Source organism: Nuphar pumila, chromosome 17 (genome assembly GCF_984573655.1).
Source record: "Nuphar pumila chromosome 17, dmNupPumi1.hap1.1, whole genome shotgun sequence".
In the NCBI taxonomy this organism is placed as follows: Eukaryota; Viridiplantae; Streptophyta; class Magnoliopsida; order Nymphaeales; family Nymphaeaceae; genus Nuphar; species Nuphar pumila.
This window is the reverse complement of record NC_143265.1, coordinates 14120608-14141742: the sequence shown is the minus strand read 5'-3', so window position 1 is coordinate 14141742 and position 21135 is coordinate 14120608. Positions and strand designations below refer to the sequence as shown.

The 21135-nt window shown below is 39.0% G+C and overlaps 1 protein-coding gene across 1 annotated transcript; it reads left to right on the top strand.

Moving 5' to 3' along the window:
- Nucleotides 1–16261: 16261 nt before the first annotated feature.
- On the top strand, nt 16262–20813 carry LOC149811685 (pectate lyase-like). Its single transcript, XM_089992898.1, has 4 exons — nt 16262–16374; nt 17649–18392; nt 18546–18684; nt 20592–20813. Exons 1-4 carry the CDS (start codon nt 16262–16264, stop codon nt 20811–20813), a joined length of 1218 nt encoding a protein of 405 aa, XP_089849024.1.
- The last annotated feature ends 322 nt before the right edge of the window (nt 20814–21135 follow it).

Sequence of the window (21135 nt, the reverse complement as noted above, 5' to 3'; positions counted from 1 at the left end):
AATTGTTTATTGTTCATTCAAGATACAAACAATTTAGTGATGCCCAATCCGTCGATCAGAGAATTCCAAGATTTCGTTGCCGCTAATCAATTATACCCCATTCTATTGTTTGGAGAAAGGTTTACTTGGTCTAACCGACGGGCGCAACCATGTTATAGGGTGCTAGATAGAGTCTTAATTTCAACTGAATTTCTCAAAATCATCCCAAATATGAAGGGGTGGATTCTTTCCCCAACCATGTTCGACCATGGTCAAGTGATCGTGCAATGGGGAGGAGGCTTTAGATCAGTTCATCGATTTTATTTCGAGCAGTGGTGGTTAACTGAACCAGAATTTCATTTAGTGGTTGAGGGGTCATGGAGTTAGAGGGTTCATGAAGACATGGCTGCTATCTGATATCAAAAGAAGCTTTTGCGCCTAACTAAGGATATTAAACTTTGGTTGTAAAGGCGGTCTGTGAGTAAGTTTCATGAGATGGCTAAATGGGAGACAGAGATCTCATCACTGTTCACCCTATTATCTTCCACCGAAGGGTTGTCAGATGCACAATTGAAGGGGTTGCAAAGCAGACTTGCTGATCGGATGACGTTATTGAAACGTTGGAGGATAAAAGAGGAGTTGAAGTGGAAACAGCGTGCCTGGGTGAAATGGTTGGTGGTAGGGGATGAAAATACTCATTTTTTCCATTCTTTTGTTTCCGATCGGTTTAGACGAAGTATCCTTCAATTGATCACAATTGACGAGGTGTTGTGGGAAGGGCAGAATCTTGTGCTGGCGGTCTCTAACTATTTCGAGAAGCTTTATTCTATTCTGCCAAATACGGTGGGTAATATTAGGCATGAGTTATTTCCTTCTCTTCAACCGGATCAGGTCTTAACCTTGCAACATAGGTTTTCGGAAGCAGAAATCTTGAACGCAATTAAAGATTTGTCAAGTTGGAAGGCACCGGGAGTAGATGGTTTCCCAGTAGATTTTTGCAAAGTTTTTTAGAGAGTAGTGAAGAGTGATTTGTGTACAGTGTTTGATGAGTTTCATCGTAATTCTAGACTGCCTAGGCAGTGTCATGTCGGATTAATCTCCCTTATTCCAAAAGAAAGCGTCGCCACAGATATTATGCGCTTTCGTCCCATTTCTATAATGGGAGCCTTGTATCGTATAGTCGCAAAGGTCTTAGCATCAAGACTAAAATTGGTGGCATCTAATCTATTTTCTGATTTTCAGTTTGCTTTTATTCCTAATAGGAGAGTTCAACAAGCATATATCTCGGCTTCAGAGGTCATTCATTCCATGCACGCGAGTCATACTCCTTACTTCATGTTGAAGCTTGATTTTAATAAAGTATATGATTCTATGTACTAGCCTTTTCTTTTGCAAGTGGTGAATCACATGGGATTCGGCAACCATTTTTCCAAATGGGTGTCAGAGCTCCTTACCAATGCACAAGCCATGGTGTCCATTAACTGGGTAAAGGGTGAGCAGTTTTTATTGCGGCGTGGCCTATGACAGGGATGTCCGTTATCTCCGCTTTTGTTTAATACAGTGGCAGAAGGACTTGCAGTGGTTCTTAGACGCGCGCAAACAAGGGGCTTCGTACAATCGTTGGATATCCAAGGTTTTTCTGGGCATATTATACAATATGCAGACGATATACTAGTTTTTGGAAGGGCTTCACTATAGCAGATGCTTCGTGTAAGGCTTATTCTCATATTTTTTGCAGCTTTGTCCGAGCTGAGGCTCAATGAAAATAAGTGTTCGGTCACGCTTCTGAATGGCGATCCGACCATTTAAAATGCGGCGGAAAAAATTTTCAACTGCGCTTTAGGGTCGTTGCCGATCAAGTACTTGGGGCTCCCCCTACAAGTCAAGCCAACCTCTAAAACATCATGGGCACCAGTTGTTGACAAGGTGTGTCTTAAGCTCCAGTCTTGGCATGCCAGATATTTGTCTCTTGCAGGCATAATTACTTTGATCAGGCATGTTTTGTCAGCAATTCTGAAATTCTTTATGTCGGTTTGTGTCATGCCAGTCAACGTTGAGCAACAGCTTAAGCGCGTCCTGTCAAGGTTTTTGTGGCGCAGTGTAAATGGACCTTATAAGAGGCACTTGGTGGGATGGGACTCCATCGTTATGCCAAGGACTATGGCTGACTTAAAAAATTTTGCTTTGCGTAAAAGGAGTGTGGCATTGGCTGTGAAGCAGTGTTGGTTGGCTCATACTTCACAGGATGCATGTGCAAACTTTCTCTGGCTGAAATATGGTCTAATCGATTCGCTTGTTGTTCGTCGGGGCGCTAATGGACCATACACATCGCATTTAAGGAAAATGTGATTTAGGGCATTGTGTTTGTTTCTTGACAGGGATTTGGACGTGGGGGTAGACCGATCCTGGCTTTAATGAGCAGTCTCAAATGCGAGAGTTTTCCAAGTCCACAAGGTCTACCATTCTCTTTTACCTCCAGGTTCGGGCTGGATCCCCAAAAATGCTTTATGAGCGAAGGAACCATCTTCGAGGACCAAGGTATTGGCTTGGTTGATTCTTCATGACCGGATACAAACCCATAACAATATCAAGATGATGGGGTTTCAGTTTCCCATTTGGTGTGTGCTTTGTCGACAAGCTGAAGAAACCACACATCTTTTTTGGTCGTGTGAAGTATTTCGAGAATTGTTTTCTAAAACTTGGAGGGCCCCATCAGTTGTTGTGCGGGAGGGATGCTTTGCGTTAGATCTTATCCTCGACCCTGCTATAATTAGATGCGAAAAGAAGTGGAGGAATATTTGAAGAGTTTGGTTATTTACAGTGTGGTGGTTCATATGGATGGCCAGAAATGATGCTACTTTTTGGGATGTTCCATTCAACCTTAACCATTTTGACTCATAGGGTCTTGGTTGATGTGTATGCTATCTTACGCATATATCTCAAAGACCTGCCTTTGCCACCAACCGATCCTCATCTAGATGTCTGTGGTCCTTGATGAGTTTTCTGTTTTGTGTTCGGGTTTTTTTTCTATTTTTTGTGTAAATGGTGTTTTCATGTTTTGTTGTTGTGTTTGTGCTGGTGGGAATCAACGCTTTGTTGAGTTTCACTTTTAAGTAATGTTGATCGCTTTTTGGCTCTTTTTTCTATGACAAGGAACTCCAGCTGAAGCAAGAAAAACCCCTGTACTCACCTCCAAAAGCTATGAACACACCCGTGCACTAGCAGGGTTTGATCTGGTGCCTTCATCTCAGCACTCTCATAACTACCCTGCTGGCCACACAGAAGACCCCATACTCTCTCATGCAAACAGGGGTGTCAACGGGTCGGGTTTACACAGACCCGGATCAAAGCCTATAAGGTCTGGGTATGGTGACTCAATTAAGACCCAGGTCTGGATCCGTAGGTCTGATTAATACATGGACCTGGGTATAATTTGTGAAATTCTATACCAGACTCGGGCCCGACCCGAGTTCCGATTAAGACCCACAATTTTTTAATGTAAAAGTGATAAAAAATATTATTTTACCGGGTCTGGTTTATGCAGTTCATATCGGGTTTCTGTATGGTTTCTCTTGTAATTGACCCGATTAGACCCAGGTTCAGACCCTACTATAATAAAAAATCTGATCCAAGTCCAAACATACCCCTTGACACCCCTACATGCAAACCTTTGTAATCATGTGGCCATTATTTAATGATTTTTTTTTGCCCTATGTTCCAAATAAAGCCATATTCAAAGACTGCGGGAACGGGTAATGGATAGCTTAAAAATGACCATCTCATTTTGAAACCTGAACTAAATGATGGTTCATTAAAGGCCCGATGCCCAAAATGACACAAAAGATAGGTGAAAGGCTGTGTATCTGCCCAAACCGACTTTAACAGACAAAAGACATGAACTTAATAGCCAAAACTAGGGGTGTACAACGGCTGTGCAGCCCATGGCCTGACCTGTTTATAACTTTTTATACATACAAACTTGTGGGCTGAGCTAATTAGGTCCATGGGCTTAATGGGTGGGCCGTGGGCCAAGCATTAGGCCCAATCCCAGCCTGGTCAGTTGAGAGGCCCGGCTTGACTGGGCTCAGCCCGTTGATGGCCTGATCAAGTTCGTCCAAAAGCTGGAAAGGTGTGGGCTGGCCCAGCCCGTTGTCCAGCAAAAGCCAAACTGCCCTCCCCATAAAAGATTTAGATTAAAGAAGCGAGCAATCATCTTCCAACCAAAGAAGTCACCATTTTAAGTGTGGTGATTGGTGAGTTTAAGTAAAAAAAAAATCACTTTTTTTAATTCCTTAAAATCCAAATTATAATAACACTGCATTCTTAAAAAGAACTTAAAAATACCATTAATCTTTACTACTTGTTAAGGAGTGTTGGGAAACATCAAGAATTTTTAAAAAAAAATTGACAAACAATCCACTCACACCTGCTCGTTTTGTAACCGTTTACAAAGTGCAACAATTTTCAAGAAGCCTATTGTAATAAAGAATGCTGAAAACAACAAGACTTCTATTTTTGCATTGATGAAGATAAAGGTGTCGTAGACACCTCAATTTTGATAAAGTCATTTTACGTTAGGAGTAGTATAGCAAAATTTAGTGTTTTTAACTCATTTCAAAGTTATCACTACAAGAAAAACGCTAGTTAGCTATGGAACTTTGCGACGGATTTTTTTCGTCGCAAAGTTGCGACGGATTAGCAAGAGAAGACCAACCATCGCTAACTTGCAAAATTTTTACGAAATTAGCAATGAAAATATTTTCGTCGCCCACTCCGTCGCTAAGTTGCGACGGATTAACAACAGAAGTTTTTGTCGCAAACCAGTAGCCCTTAGTGACGGAATTTTTCCCGTCGCTACTTAGCGACAGAGTGGGCGACGAAAATATTATGTCGTCAAATGCCAATGGTACTTAGCGACGGAGTAGCGACGAAATAGTTTTGTCGCCCATCCGTCACTAAATGTCGATGTAAAACGCCCTAGGGCACGAAATCGATTTTTTTTTTACTCTCACCCGCGCCTCTCTCTCTCTCTCTCTCTCTCTCTCTCTCTCTCTCTCTCTCTCGCGTGCGCGCGCGCACCGTGCTGGTTTCCGTCTGCTCTCCGGCGACCGCCCCATACCTCTCTCCGGCTACCGTCGACCGCCCCATCCCTCTCTTCGGCTATCGGCGACTGCCCCCCTCCTGCTCTCCGTCGACTGTCCCATTCCTGTCTCCGGCTATCGGCGACCACCCCCCTCCCGCTCTCCGTCGACCGCCTCATCCCTCTCTCTGGCTACCTTGGATTTGGGCCCCTCTTCTGGTTTCTGTCGGCCATCACCACCGCCATCGCGACCCCTGAGGTAAAACCCTCTTTGTTTGTGTTTTTTTATTTTTGCTCGGAGAATCCGCCCCAGACGCAGAGACCTAGCTGCACTGGCTCGGAGAAACCCTCTGGGAATACGCAGGAGCAGTGGCGTAGCTAGGATTCATGTGAGGGGGGGGGGGGAGAAAGGGTTGTAGGAAAAAAAACTGGTTTGATAGAAGGTGGTTCGGGGGCAACATCCCCGATTTTTTTTTTGAGATAAAATAAAAAATGGCTACAATTATTAATAAAAATCTATTTCATTTGGACAAATCAAACTATTTGCTGCAGTCAGGGTTGGGCTAGTACTGGGCTGGGCTACAAAAATGGATAAAAATCTATTTCATATGGAATCAGGGTTGTGCTAGGACTAGTCTTTTTAAAAATATATATATTTAACTATTTCGGGAGGCAGGACTGGGCTACAGCCCCCCCCCAGCTCTGCCTATGCGCAAGAGGGTAATACCCATGGGATTTGAACCCCATCCCATTACCCTAAACCCCTTGGGTTTGCCTACATCACAAAGTTAACTGAAGATCAAATGGGCCCCTAGAGCAAAATTTCACCACCTTCGTCGAACGAGTAAGCTTCTGATTCTGGTTCTGAAAGTTTCAGACTATTCGGTTCATTTAATTAGAGAAATCAAGAGTTCTAGTAGAAGAAAAAGCATGATTTGTATATATATTCGCCTCCCTATTAGTTTTTTCGCCACCTCCTCCCTGTATTGTTTTGTATATATATTCTTTGCAGGTACGTTGCTGAGCAAATTGCGCAATGCTTATTGCTAAGCATCGCATGCTGTAAAATCTTCAATGCAAAAAAAATAAGAAAAAAATTGAAAGGCAAAAGCAATTCAAATCAGGTAAATACCCGTGGGGAGTAAGTGATGCAAGCACATCACATGTTATTTAATTTTTTGAATGCAACACTTTTCTGTTCACACACTCACTTAGTTGTTGATATCTAGGACTGTTTTGATGGAGTTTGGAGATCATGCTGAGCATGATTTTAATGTATGTGAATAGAAGTGTTCTTATTTTTGTAGTACGGATTTCATGCTAGTGGGATATTGGAGTGTGTTTGCTCCAGGTACATATTTGACTTTTTTCGATATGAATGATTTGGATGTATTGCAATGTTTGATGTGATTGTATCCATGCTTGCATGTAGTTACTTTCAATTTGATTATGACTTCCATTTAAAATTGTATAATGAAAGAATGCTTAATTGGTTAGCATTCTGATGATTCTCTTTTAATTGGTTAGGATACTATTCGTAACATCATACGACAAAATGACTGCAAACCGTGAATGGATGTATCGTAGGATAGTTGACAATGAGGTATCACATGAATATATAGATGGTGTTGAAAGTTTTATTGAATTTGCAATGGCAAGTGTCAGTACAGTGGATCCCACAGGTCGGATTAGGTGTCCCTGCAAGATTTGTAAGAACAATCGATTTGTAGAACCTCATGACGTTAGACATCGCCTATACAAGAAGGGTTTTGTGAGTGATTATCGGAAGTGGACCTTTCATGGTGAAAAATTTAGGAACAATTTTGATGCACGGATGGATGTGGTATACGATAATCCATATATAGATTTGATATTTGATGACGCATGAATAAAACTAGGTTCTGCTATGGGTCCTAGTGATATAACAATTGGGGTAGAGGAAGAAGCACCAAACAATGCAGCTAGTAGATTTTATGATTTACTTAGAGATGTTGATGAGCTACTTTGGAATGGTTGCGAGAGTCACACTATCTTGTCTGCAATTCTTCAACTACTGAATTTGAAGTCCGAGTATAATTTAAGTTAATTATGTTTTGATCGTTTGTGCATGATAGTGAAGAGTATGTTGTCCAAAGATGAGAAATTGCCACAGAATTTCTATCGTGCAAAGGTTATGGTCAACGCTCTAGGTATGAGGTATCAAAAGATAGATGTTTGTCCAAATCACTGCATGTTGTATTTCAAGGATCTGGAAAACAACATATCATGCCCGTCATGTGGGCATCCTCGGTTCAAGCCAAGGACAAGAGGTAATGGTAGCACGAGATCAAAAGAAGTTTCATACAAGTCGCTCCGCTACTTTACTATCACCCCTAGATTACAACGATTATATATATTTTCAAGGACAGCTAAACACATGAGATGTCATGCAAATAAAGTTTGACATGATGAAGACAAAATCACATATCCTGTTGACGCAGAAGCTTGGAAGCACTTTGATCGTACTCATCAGAACTTCATAATGGAAGTGAGAAATGTTAGACTTGGTCTATGTACAGATGGATTTAATCCATTTGGGGGTAGATCAACTTCATACTCATATTGGCGAGTATTTGTAACTCCAAACAACCTTCCACCAAGCTTGTGTATGAAGCGTTAAAATCTTTTCTTGTCTCTATTGATCCCTAGTCCGACCTCACTTGGCCAAAATCTTGATGTATATTTAAGGCCATTGATTGATGAACTAAAAGTACTATGGGATGACAGTGTTATCACGTACGATGCCCATAAAAAACAAAATTTCAATATGAAGGCCACTATTCTATGGACAATCAGTGACTTCCCTGCATATGGTATGTTATCTGGTTTGAGCACACATGAAAGGTTGGCATGTCCGTACTGCATCGATGGCACAAAATCATTTAGATTGACGCATGGGAGGAAGCCGTGCTGGTTTGAGTGTCATCGTCGATTTTTATCCAACACCATCTGTTTCAAAGACAAAAGAATGTGTTTCGAGCTGACACAACTGAAATGGAAGGTCCACTGACAAGATTGTCTGGCATAGAGATTTTAAGAAGATTACGATACTTTTCAGATGTATTAACAGATGCCCGTAGTCTGACGTCCTTCCTTGGATTTGGGAAGGATCACAATTGGATAAAGAAATCTATATTTTGAGAACTACCATATTGGCCGACCTTATTGATACGACATAATTTGGATGTGATGCATGTGGAGAAAAATGTATTTGATAATGTGTTCAATATAGTAATGAATGTTAAAGGAAAAATAAAGGATAATCCGAAGGCTCGTATAGATTTAAAAGTAATATGTAAAAGACCAGAATTGAAACTCAAAGAGTATAATGGCAAAGTACTGAAACCAAAGGCAAGATACGTGCTTCGACCTGATTAAACAAAGCAGGTATGTCAATGGTTGAGACAATTGGGATTTCCAGATGGATACGTCTCTAACATTGCTCGGGCTGTGAAGATCAACAATGGACAGTTATATGGGTTGAAGAGCCATGATTTTCATATCTTTATGCAATAATTGATACTCCTAACATTCCATGATATGTTAGACAAACCTATATGGGGGGTATTATCTGAGTTGAGTAGATTTTTTAGAACATTATGTGCATCGAAAGTCATAGTATCAGAGGTAAAGAATCTCGAGGATTCTGTCGTCACTACTATTTGTCAGCTAGGGAAGATATTTTCGCCAATATTTTTCGATGTTATGAAATATTTGATCATACATTTGCCATATGAACAAAGGGTTGGTGGTCCTGTGTAATATTAGTGGATGTACCCATTTGAAAGGTATATTTTTTCTTATATTATTCTCTTCAATGACAGATATTTCAAATTTGAGATGTATATTTTTTACAGATGCATGTTTGACCTCAAAAAAAATGTTCTGAATAAAGCAAGAGCAGAAGGCTCTATTTGTGAGGTGTACACTTTAGAAGAGATTTCAAATTTCTCATCTATGTACTTTGAACCTCACATTTCAACACGTTACACATGTCAACCTCGTAACGATTATGAAGAATAATTTACTGTAGCTAAAAAACTGTTGATATTTCAACCACTTGGGCATGCATTTGGTAGTTGCCGATCAAGACTCTTGGCAGATCGAGAGCAAGATGCAACACAAATCTATATTCTTTTTAATTGCTCAGCGATCTACCCATACATCGAGTAAGTACATGTAGACGCAACACAAATCTAAATCTTTTTATGTTCTTGACATGCATACATGGTTCGATAATATAAGTATTTGTTAAGTACAAACAATTTGATCTGGAGTTGCGAAGAGAAGTTTCACATCTCACTGATGTAGAAGTACAAAAAGAACCTGAAACTAAGTTTGTGGAGTGGTTGAAAAAGTTGGTAAGAACGATGACATAAATTGTCTACGTGTAAACAACACTAAGTTACTTAATTGGTCGTGATCACAATCATTGTTTATGTTTGTAGGTTCGCCGTGGTGATGTTAAAGATCAAGGAATATGTGATTTACAAAATGGTCGGACCAAAGTTGTGCAATGTTACAACGGGTATATCATAAATGGTTATCAATTTCATACAAAAGACTACGGTATAAACAAATTAATGATGAATAGTGGTGTGTGTGTTAAGGGTAGCAGCTACGGTGAATGAACATGATTACTACGATGTTATAGAAGAAATAATAGAGTTGACTTACTTAGGCATAAATAATAGGGTAACTGTATTCAAGTGTCATTGGTTTGATCCAACTGCAATAAGAGTTGACAAAGCCTCAGGCATTGTGGAGGTGAATCATAAATCAAGGTTTGAAACATATGAATCATTCATATTAGCCTCGCAAGCTCAACAAGTTTACTATACTTCATATCCGAGTACAAAGAAGTCAAATAGAAATGAATGGTGGGCAGTTTGCAAGGTGAAGTCCAAACTATACCCTGAGTATGATCAGTTACAGGAAGACAAGGTAACTGAGGAGAGTGAGTACTATCAATAAGATGATATTTATGACTTCTCTTATAGTCACAATGTCGTGCATGATATGCATGTCATATCTCCATTGGTCGATGGAATATTCATGGAAGAATGTGATCCAAATAATATACCAAGTGGATGGGCAAACAATGAAGAAGAAGAAGAAGATGATGAAGAAGAGGAGGAAGAAGAAGAATATGAAAGTCAAACAAGTGATGAGGAAGAATTGTCGAGCTAGTGAGCAAAATCTTGTAATACAAACCTCTATTGAATGTATTGTAACGTGTTTGATTGATTTGAATGTATTACAATACTTGATGTGAATGATTTCAAATTATTTGAATGTATTGCATGACATTTTTTATTTGTTAGAATATGGTTTGTGGGGCTTACAGTGGTCATTCATCCAGTGGTAGCTAGTCTTAGCCTTCATCTTCACGGGCTCCTTTGATAGGTATATCATTTAACTAATTGGATACTTGATTAGTTGAAATGTGCATTCTGAGAATTTCTAACATATTTTTTTATAGATGATGTTTCGCCTATACATGACCCACCTACGCTAGTTGATCATACAAGTCAGGAGTCAACACAGGATGTAGGGTCTTCTCAGTCTGACACAAGAAGACTCATTCGAATAGTGTATATCGATAATCGACCGTAAGTATTTTATTTTCACTTATTACTTATCTTATAAATATTGTATATTGATAGTTAATGTGTACCAATTCATGTGCAGTGCGCGCTTCGAGCCACAAGAAGTAATACGAGATATTAAGAATTCACTACTTCAACATCTACCATGACCAATCGCTCAATGGAAAGAGTACCCGAAGGAGGTGTTGGACAAATTGTGGTTCTCATTCACGGTATATAATCATTTCTTATAGTTAATGTATTTCATATTTAATTTTTTGTTATAGTCATGTCTACTAAGTTTCTGAAAATATTTATAGGCTTCGAATCATTTCACGACTACAATGGAGGAACATGATGCAAGAAAGGTGTGACAGAAGGTGGCTATCAATCGATTTGCAGACATGCTGCATAATATGAAGACTGCAGCAAAAAAAACATCTGGCGAGATAAATGATCCACTGCAATGTAAGGGCCATGGACCTCCTACTATCAAGTTAGATGTTTGGGATGAAATGTGCGACAAGTGGGCAGGGCATGAATTTTGAAACCGCTCAACGAAGGTTGCACAAAACCGAGCGAAAATGTCTGATGCCCATCTACACACAGGTGGATCTAAGACTTTTGGGAGCCACTTGAAAAAAATGGTAATTCATCAATATACATATTGTCGATTTTATAAGTATTATTGCAAACCTGTTAAATAATTCTTTTATCATTTAACTTTGCAGGAAGTAGAAAAAGGAGGCATTGTGTCATACATGGATGTGTTTGTTGAAACACATAAACGTAAGACCAAGATAAAGTTCATATTAGAGAAGGCGAGAACGACAACGGTATGTATTTATTGTATTAATAATCATTGTAATATACAAGTTATCATAAACATTATAATTCTTAATTATTATGTCATACTGTAATCATTACTTTGTAGGAGTCATATGAGCAACAAATGGTAGAACGATATAGCGATGACTCCACTCAACATCCACCTTTTGATCCTTCAGCATGGGTGACTGTAACAGGTGAACCCAAAAAGGGTCGTGTGTTCGGGTTTGGGAGTAATATGAACACCTCACCAGTCATTGCTTCATTCAGTCATGGCTCACAGAGTTCTCCCGTTAGCATCAGTTCCAAGCATCTGACTGACCCGCCTAATTCTTAGGATAGTGTACGCCAGCTCGTTAAAGACACAATGCGTGACTACTTACATGAAGCAATTTCTGACGTTGTCCGTAATGAGTTGAGCAGTTTTTTTCAGAACAGGGGAACTTCGTCTGCAGGTGAATCTCAGGTATGAAAGTTTCATGTTATGTATTGTATGTCGTTAAATTTCATGTCACTTTGATTGCCTTAACTTAGGTGCATTGCATATAATTTATTTCAGTATATTTTGTTTATCAATACTAACCTTTCCTTTCTTGTGTAGGTTGTTGGTGCTAATCAGCGTAGTGGAGCTGAAGGCGCAGATCGAGACAATGAAGAAGAGGATGCACAAAATCTTGGCGATGATTAGATTTATGTGTTGCATTTGGTATACCTTCTTTTTGTTTAAAAAATTTAAATGTTCAATTGTAAATAATTATAACTTGCGAATTTTATAGTGGATCGATTAATTGTTTTAGTTTCCTTTTATATGTGTTTTGACAGGAAATATAAATTGTACAGGAAATACAAATTGTATTACAAGAAATTTTTTCTCGATATTTATGTTTTAAACATTTTTTTTTACTTTTTTTCTTTTTTTGCGATGGATTAGCAACGGAAATATCCGTCGCTATTTGGTACCGGAGTGCAATTTAGCAACGGATTAGGGACGAATTTTATTCCTTCGCTATTTACCAGCTGGTCATTGTTTTTGAGACAGATCTTAATTCGTCGCTGGGTTCGTTGCTACATTAGCGACATATATTAATTCGTTGCAAAAGCAAAATCTTCGTATAGTAACGACAACATTGCGACGAAACTTGTCGTTCGTTAATTAGTCGCAAATTAGCGACGAAACGGGCGACAGATAGTGTCTGTCGCTAATTAGCGACTATAATTTTGCGATGGAACCTATTCGTCATTACTCTGTCGCTAATCCGTCGCTAGACACGTTAATGACGAATTACCGACGGATTAGCGATGGAGTAGGGTCGTCGCTAATTCACTGATTTCTTGTAGTGTATGTTAATTTCAACTTTATTTTTTGACTTTAAATAATATTTTTTAAGACTCGTAAGATGAATTAAACTAGAGGATCTTAACTTTTAAACAAGTAAAAAATCAGGTCAATATAACAAGAGTCAGAAGTTAAAATTGCAACAGCACAATTAATTTGATGTATGTCCCAAAACCCATTTTAGGTAAGTTTTGAAATAAGAGTACCACACTAAAAGACAACAAAAGATGAAACTACAAATATATTTTTTTTTTAGTATTTACAAACAACTTTAAATCAAATTTGGAAACAACACACAAAGATTTTAAATATTATTTTGAAACTAATTTTTACAACACTAGTAGGACTGAGAAACGAGGCAAGCCACTGGTAGCTCGATCTGCTTGTAAAGAGCTTGGTCAAACATGTAAGATAGGCTTGATGAGCCAAACGTTAACAAGAAGTATTAAGCTCTTATTAGGCATATTTAAGTTATAATAATATGTTTTATATCATATATTATAGTGTAGATTATTTGTTTAAAACGTTTGGCGTGCAAGCAATGAATTTAAGTCCAAATTTCTTTTCTTTCAACAAATCAGCTCAAGCTCGGATTATTAAGTCTAGCATTGAGCAATATAATTTTTCTGTAAATGAGTTGGTGCATGCTAAGCTCGTTTACTTTGAGTTTGTTACAAACTCTAGCCAGTCTCTGCTATTCGAAACTCGGCTCGTTTCCTATCCCTAACTAGTGCTACATCATACCACAGTGACAAATATAACGAGATTTATGAAAATCTCTCTAGAAATTGCATGAAAGTTTAAAACCGCAATTTCTCACGAGATTTTCAAATCATGACAAATGTCGTAATATTTATATTTTTAGCAGCTATTTATTGTGAAAAACCCCAATATTTTTATTTTTAAATGTGTTTTATTTATATTTTCTTATAAAATTATTTTTATATTTTAAAATTTATTTTTTATTGTCAAGATTTTGACAAAGAATGCAAGATTTATGAAATTTTTCAAAATCCCCCGAGCTTTTTACTGCCGATATTTGACAGTTTTTAACTTTTGTTATTATGCAACATACCAAAGGGGGCTCCGTGTGTTTGGTAGGAGCTGTTTGGGACGTTGGCAAGTTCAAATCCCAATGGTATTGGTGGGGTCCGCCTAACCCCAGCTTGCCTCTCAAAAAAAAAAAAAAATTAATGCTACGTCATGAATTACTCTGTTAATAGCTTCATTAAATGGTTGGATATACAAATTTGCTGAAGGATGACTACTACGAATATTCAATTTGAGATCCTTTAGTTATGATACTGCCACCTAATCATCAATCTATTTGATTCCACCCTATACTGTCCACCTCAAGTTTGTTTGATACTTGTAACAGGACAGACAACTCAGCCTTAGCTCCTGTTTGTCATCCAGTAAATTGAGCTTGGTGAGTCTCAGTCATAAACTGCTTGTGAAGATCATAAACTGCTTGCGAAGATCACACTTGCCATGCTTGAACACATGGTGCTTGGTGCTACTCAGTCCGATTGAAAAGAGAGTGGGTATTCAGGGATGTTGTTTTTCAAAAGAATGTGTTAAGAGAGAAAAGTAAAAAAAAAAAGATGAGTTATAGAGAAAAGTAAAAAAAAAAAAATGAGATGGTCTTTTTTTTGTTTTATTTTAAAGAAAAGAAAGATGAGAGAGTAAGGATGGGGAGAAAGAAAGTTTTGACTCAAGAAGATAGGTTTGGTCAGACCTATTTAAGGAGACGTGAAAGTGTGATTGAAATTTTATTTTTTGATCAAGTGGAAGAGCAGAAAAGTGAAGTGAATCTTAATCTTCTACCTATATATGATAATTGATCCGAGACAATAACAAGAAAACTTAGAGTTACCTTTTTCTTATTTCGCATCTTCTAAGGTATTTAAAAGTTCTAGATCTTCTGCACTTCCATCTCGCATCTAACTTAGCTCGCTTAGCTTGGGTACATCCTCAATACAAGCCCTAGTTGGGGGCACCACAAGCACAAACGAAGCTTGAATACCTCAAACTTGACTTATTTAAGTCCTCTAACTAAACGCTATAAAATTGATTAATTTTTATTAAGAGCATTATTAAATGGTTCAAGATACTTATTTGCTATATATAGTTGATAATTACTATGGAATTAAAATCATCGTGGGGTCGCCCACTTGGCCAAGGGTGGTTGTGAGGATGCTGAGATGAAGAAGGCACTGGATGAAATCCCACCAACGCATGGGTGTGTCCGTAGCTTTCAAAGGTTTTCCTTGCTTTGGCAAAGGTTTGTCATCATAAAAAAAAAAATTACTATGGAATTAAAACCTTATAAGTAGGGGTGGCAAAACCTGACATGACCCGCCAACCCGCCTCTTAGGTGGGTTCGGGTTGGGCAAAAACAAACCCGTTTAATAAACGGGTCGACCCGTCTAACCCGTTTATTAAACGGGTCGGGTTCGTGTTAGGGGGTATGCCAACCCGGCTGACCCGTTTAATAAACGGGTTAGGCGGGCGGGTCAACCCGCCAACCCGCCTGCCAACCCGACCCGCTAACCTGCCAACCCTTTTACCCGACCCAACCAGTTTATTAAGCGGGTTGGCGGGTGGTGTCGGGTTACCCGTTTAATAAACGGGTCGGGTTCGTGTTTGCCACAGCCGACCCGTTTAATAAACGGGTCGGATTTGGGTTGAGGTATGCTGACCCGCCAAGCTGCCAACCCGACCCGATTGCTACCCCTACTTATAAGGTACCATCTTAATCATTCATCTTTCTAATTTCCATCCGGCCAACCATTTCACAAATTCGAAACCCACATGTGCTCGTTCCTCACTGCAAGGCCAAAGCTGGGTAGGTGGGCAAGAGGAATATAGGGTTTTTGCACCAATGAGCTTGCGAATGAGTGGGTTTTTTTTTTCTGTTATCGGGAATAAACATAATCACAATCAAAGGTAGAAAAAAAATGCGAAAATCATCCTCATTTTGACTCAAATTGCCTTCCAAATTGTCAAAGAAAGAAGGAAAAGGATGCACAAAGTGTCAATCGTAATACACGGAAGTTAAGAGATGAAAAAATGTTGTGCCTGACATCTCAGTCTTCAAATTTTACTCAACCTTTCATACTTCAAGGTCTTCAAAAAGTTACATGCCCATCAATTTATTACAAGAAGTAATTGATATAAAATATGTCACGAGGAAAATTTTCCTCCCCTCATTTAGCGGCAGAAATTCCCCACATGGGGGCATGGCATCCCCTCTACCAGAAATCACGATACAAAGGGACCCACTTGTTTGGTTTAGTCACACACGTGTGGCCCACTTTCATTTCTCTTTAAATGCTTCTCTTAAGTGCTACTTCACCACACACACACACATTAGACCATTCTTTCCTCTCCCTCCTCTATACTTAAAAGATGGCAAATCCCTTGTTCATTTTCTTCATTCTTCTCTCTCTCTTTGTTGGGGTTAGCATTTCCTCTAGATCTCCACCACAAGACCCAGTTCAAATCGTCAAAGAACTGGAGAGGTAATTAAGCTTGAAAATTCCTTTGTTTTTATGTATAATATTTTGCATTTACACTTGTTGCTTCTAAGCAAGGCCTTTCGACCTATGTGACAAGGTACGAGCAGACACAACAACAACAACTACAACTACGCCTTCATCCCAAAACAATTGGGGTCGGGGATACGAACCAAAAAAGAAAATCATTCTGGGTCTTCCAACGAGCAGACACACAAGTTGGAAAATTGTTTGCGAAATAGGACATGCTGATGCTGATTTTTTTTGTTTCGAATCAATAAAATATTTTTTTAATATATTTGAATATATAAAAATGTGCTATCAAATATCGTTAAAAAGTATTAACGAACTATAAAAACAATCTTAAAATAATGTATACACGTGTCATGGTCATGTCAGCATGTCATGGCGTGTCCATCTCGTGTCACCCATAACACACGCTCCAAGTGGCATGTCACTGTGAAATAGCTTTTTTGACAGCTGTACTTTGTGGCCCGTTTCTTCTGGTTGGGATGTTGAGTATGAGCCCAAGCTCAAGAGAAAGCTGGGGCTAAGCAGACCCCTACCAGTTATACAACAATACCATTGAGATTCGAACTTGCTACGTCCCAACACAAGGTGACGTTCCCTAACTTCTCCTGCCAGACAAGCGGCCGTTAGAGATATTCAACTTTTAATGCAACATGTACATGATTTTATATTTTTTTGGGATTTATAACCCGAAACCGCACCCGGCAAGGAGACCTGGTTGTGCTGGCTCAGCCTGCCATACCTTCGTGCCGGCATGATTTATAATTAGGGATGGCAATGGACCGGGGCGGGGGCGGAGGACAAGGTCTCCACCTCCGCCCTGTCTCAAAATCCGAACCTTCATCCCTGCACGGGGATGGATTTTAACCTCCATCCCTGTTTCATGTCCCCGGTCAAACCGGGTGAGGCAGGGTGGGGCCCCATTTTTCCTCAGTCTATTGTCATCTCTTAGAAAGATTGGGGATAGGGCAGGGTGGAGGAAGGCGGGAATGGGGATCCATCCCCACAGGGGGACGGATTTTAACCTTCATCCCTGCCTCCATCTCTATCCCCGGTCCAAACGGGGTGGGCCCCCGCTTTCCCCTGGTCCGCTGCCATCCCTATTTATAATTGAAAATCACCTTTCTACATGTGTCATTATTGCTTCTAATATATTTTCAGTCTAATTAACCAGTTTCATGTAAACCATGAGAGTGCAAATTAAGCGATGAAGCTAATTATTGATCCTGTAGTTTGGTGGGTTTCCTTAGGGGCATCAATGGGTCAAGGAGGGAGTTGGGCTCTCTCTCTTGCGGAACCGGCAACCCCATCGACGATTGCTGGCGATGCGGTCACAATTGGGAGTTGAACCGGCAAAGGCTCGCGGATTGCGCATGTGGGTTCGGCAAGAACGCGCTGGGAGGAAGGGATGGCAAGATATATAGTGTTACAGACAGTAGGGACGATGATCCAGTCAACCCCAAACTAGGCACACTTCGCTATGGAGTCATCCAAAACGAGCCACTATGGATCATCTTTGCTCGTGACATGGTCATACAACTCAAGGAAGAGCTCGTCATGAACTCATACAAGACCATTGATGGCCGTGGTGCAAGTGTTCACATTGCTAATGGGCCATGCATCACCATACATCATGCGACCAACATCATCATACATGGAATAAACATCCATGACTGCAAACCAGGGGATAAGAATACCCTTATTAGGTCCTCCCCTCAACTTTTAGGGAGGTGGACTATATCGGATGGGGATGGTATCTCTATCTTTGGAGGCAGCCACATATGGGTTGATCATTGCTCTCTATCTAATTGCCATGATGGTCTCATTGATGCCATACATGGTTCAACAGCCATCACCATCTCCAATAACTACATGACCCACCATGATAAAGTCATGCTCTTGGGTCACAGTGACACGTACATACAGGATAAGGATATGCAAGTCACTATTGCCTTTAATCACTTTGGGGAGGGGCTGGTCCAAAGGATGCCTAGGTATGTTAAAAGCATTATTGCTACTACAAGAAAAACTTTTTTGTTATCGGCTGGAGCGTCGTAAAAGAGCATTTTTACTGGCGTTATTTTACGTGAGGACTCCAACACTTTTTCTTTAATTACTAACGGTAGCTCTCTAATGTATATGTTCAGGTGTAGACATGGTTTTTTCCACATAGTGAATAATGACTACACTCAGTGGGAGATGTATGCCATTGGTGGGAGTGCAGCCCCCACTATCCATAGCAGAGCGAACAGATTTGTTGCACCCGATACTAGATTTAACAAAGAGGTGAGATTCATATATAACTAGTAATACATCTCACAAATGTTGTTGAGATTTTGAAAATAGCACGATTTTGTTGTGATATATACTTTTAAAAAGTGATCTAATATGCAAAAACGTGATATTCTCAAACTATATCTCCGATTTTGCAACATTGTTAATGCACAAAAACAGGTCTTCTTGCATTTTTCTGTACTACATATATATACATTTATGTACTTTTGTATATTTTTATACATGTTAATATCCCTAGATTTTCCCAAGAAAAATCAGTTTTTCAAAAACATAAGATTTTACCTTGTAGTAATTACTGATTTCTCAAAGAGCTGAAATTCATAATTAAAGTAACAATTACTATACGTGCTTTTCCTTTTATTATTGATGTTCTTTTTTGGGGAAAATTCTATTTAGGTGCCAAACTTTTTGCCCTAATTCCAAACTGGGTCTCACTTTTCTGAAATTGCCTGTTTTTTTCTGAAATTACAGATATGGACCATACTTTTTTTTTAAAACAGTCAAATAGGGACCTTACGTCAACATCTATGACCTTGAAAAACACGATTCCTCTTTGGATTCCTATATTGTCCTTTAAAAATATGAAAAATATTAATTTATCCTAATCTGATTCTAAATCCTAAACATTATAAAGGCAGAAGCAGGGTCGATAAGTGCCAAAAATTATATATTTTTATTACTTTTTTAAAATGACATTCTTATCATGTGTTATAACAATGTAATTGAAAATTTGTTTGCCCATCTCTATGAAAGTTTGTTTGCTCATCTCTATGGAAGTTTCCACAAAAAAAATGTCACATAGAAATATTATAATTTTTTTCTAAAACCACAAGAACAATGTAACTACCTCCTTCCATTTTTTAATTGTCATAATAAATCCACACAAGAATGGTGAGAACCTCTCTCTCTCTCTCTCTCCATGGTCAATTATGCTTGGCAACCATACCATTTTATACATGACATACCCATTTTAATTGAGAAGTATAAAGATCACCTATCCATTTTTGTAAGTTCAGTGTATAAATATAAGGTCTGTAAAGATATCCAACTCGTCATAAAACAAGAAATAGATAGCTGGCCCTATCAATTTCCATTCCACCGGAATCTTTAGCATCTTTTACATTGGTTCATATGCCTCTCAATTTATACATGTAGTATCATCAATGGTATGCATTTTTTTAACATTTTTTTGCCATATACTTGTTTTAATTTTTTTTTCTGTTTCTTCCTCTCAATTAACAAGGAGATGCATGATTACTTTTTTCACAGCTTTCTTCTTCAATTACAAGTGATATAAAAAGGTAGTTGTTGAATTTATTTTTCATATGCCTTTTAAAAAAAATCATTTCTTTACATGTGAACTTATTTTCATATATTTATTAAATTTATTTATTCTCATAATAAAATTTTAAGATAAACTTTAACTTATATGGAGCCTGACCATATGGACGGGCTGCTTATCATTCTTGTCCTCAGAGAAAGGAAAAGGTGACAGTTTGAACTCTTAATGATAAGGTTAGACAGATTGGCAGTTTTCAGAAAAAGTAAGGCTCATATCTGATATTTCAAAACATGAAGTTTATTTTTGAAATTACGGGCAATTAAATAAATTTTTTATTTCTTTTTTTCCGAATACCCATCCATCATTTTGACATAAAATGGGTTTCATCCTACGTTCAGTCCTTATCTGTCCAATCCAATCGACAGACAGATAGGATTGGTCCACATTTTCACCTGGATGAGGACTTATCTAACCGTCCAGATGCTTCGGTTGAACGGCTAAGATCAACAGATGGAACCTTTTTGTTATTTTTCTCTGTTTTCTTCTTCCTCCTGTTTCTCCATAGAACAAACAACAGGAAGCAACCATGAAATGATAAATAAAACAATGGTGGCAGGTAACCAAACGCGAGTATACACCAGAGAGCGAGTGGATCCATTGGAATTGGATATCAGAGGGGGACTTGATGTTGAATGGAGCCTTCTTCACTCCATCGGGTGGGGGTGGGGGCTCGAGCTATGCGGGGGCGGACAGTCTGATCGCAAGGCCTTCGTCGCTTGTGGTACCCATCACCCTGTCCGCAGGGGCCCTCAATTGCAGAAAAGGAAGTTACTGCTGATCCATTTGACAACCGCAGCAGCAGCGAACTTCAGGCGCTCTTAATTTGTTAGTTATTTTGCTAGGGGGAATGCAGTATATATATAGATATACGTATGTTATATGATTATGGAAGTTTTTATTTCTCTTATATGTTTCACTTTCTTTGGAGCTTGTTGGTATTTGACAGTTTGCATGATTCCAACCTAGACCGGCTGCCGTGGCCACAGCTTCCACAGGTTTAGTGGCGGTTGCGAAAAGGCAGCAATGAGTTGATGTGATGAGAGTCTCTCAGTGGTGGCCAACCTGCAAGTTAGTCATCGTGTTATGTTGAGAGACCTTTG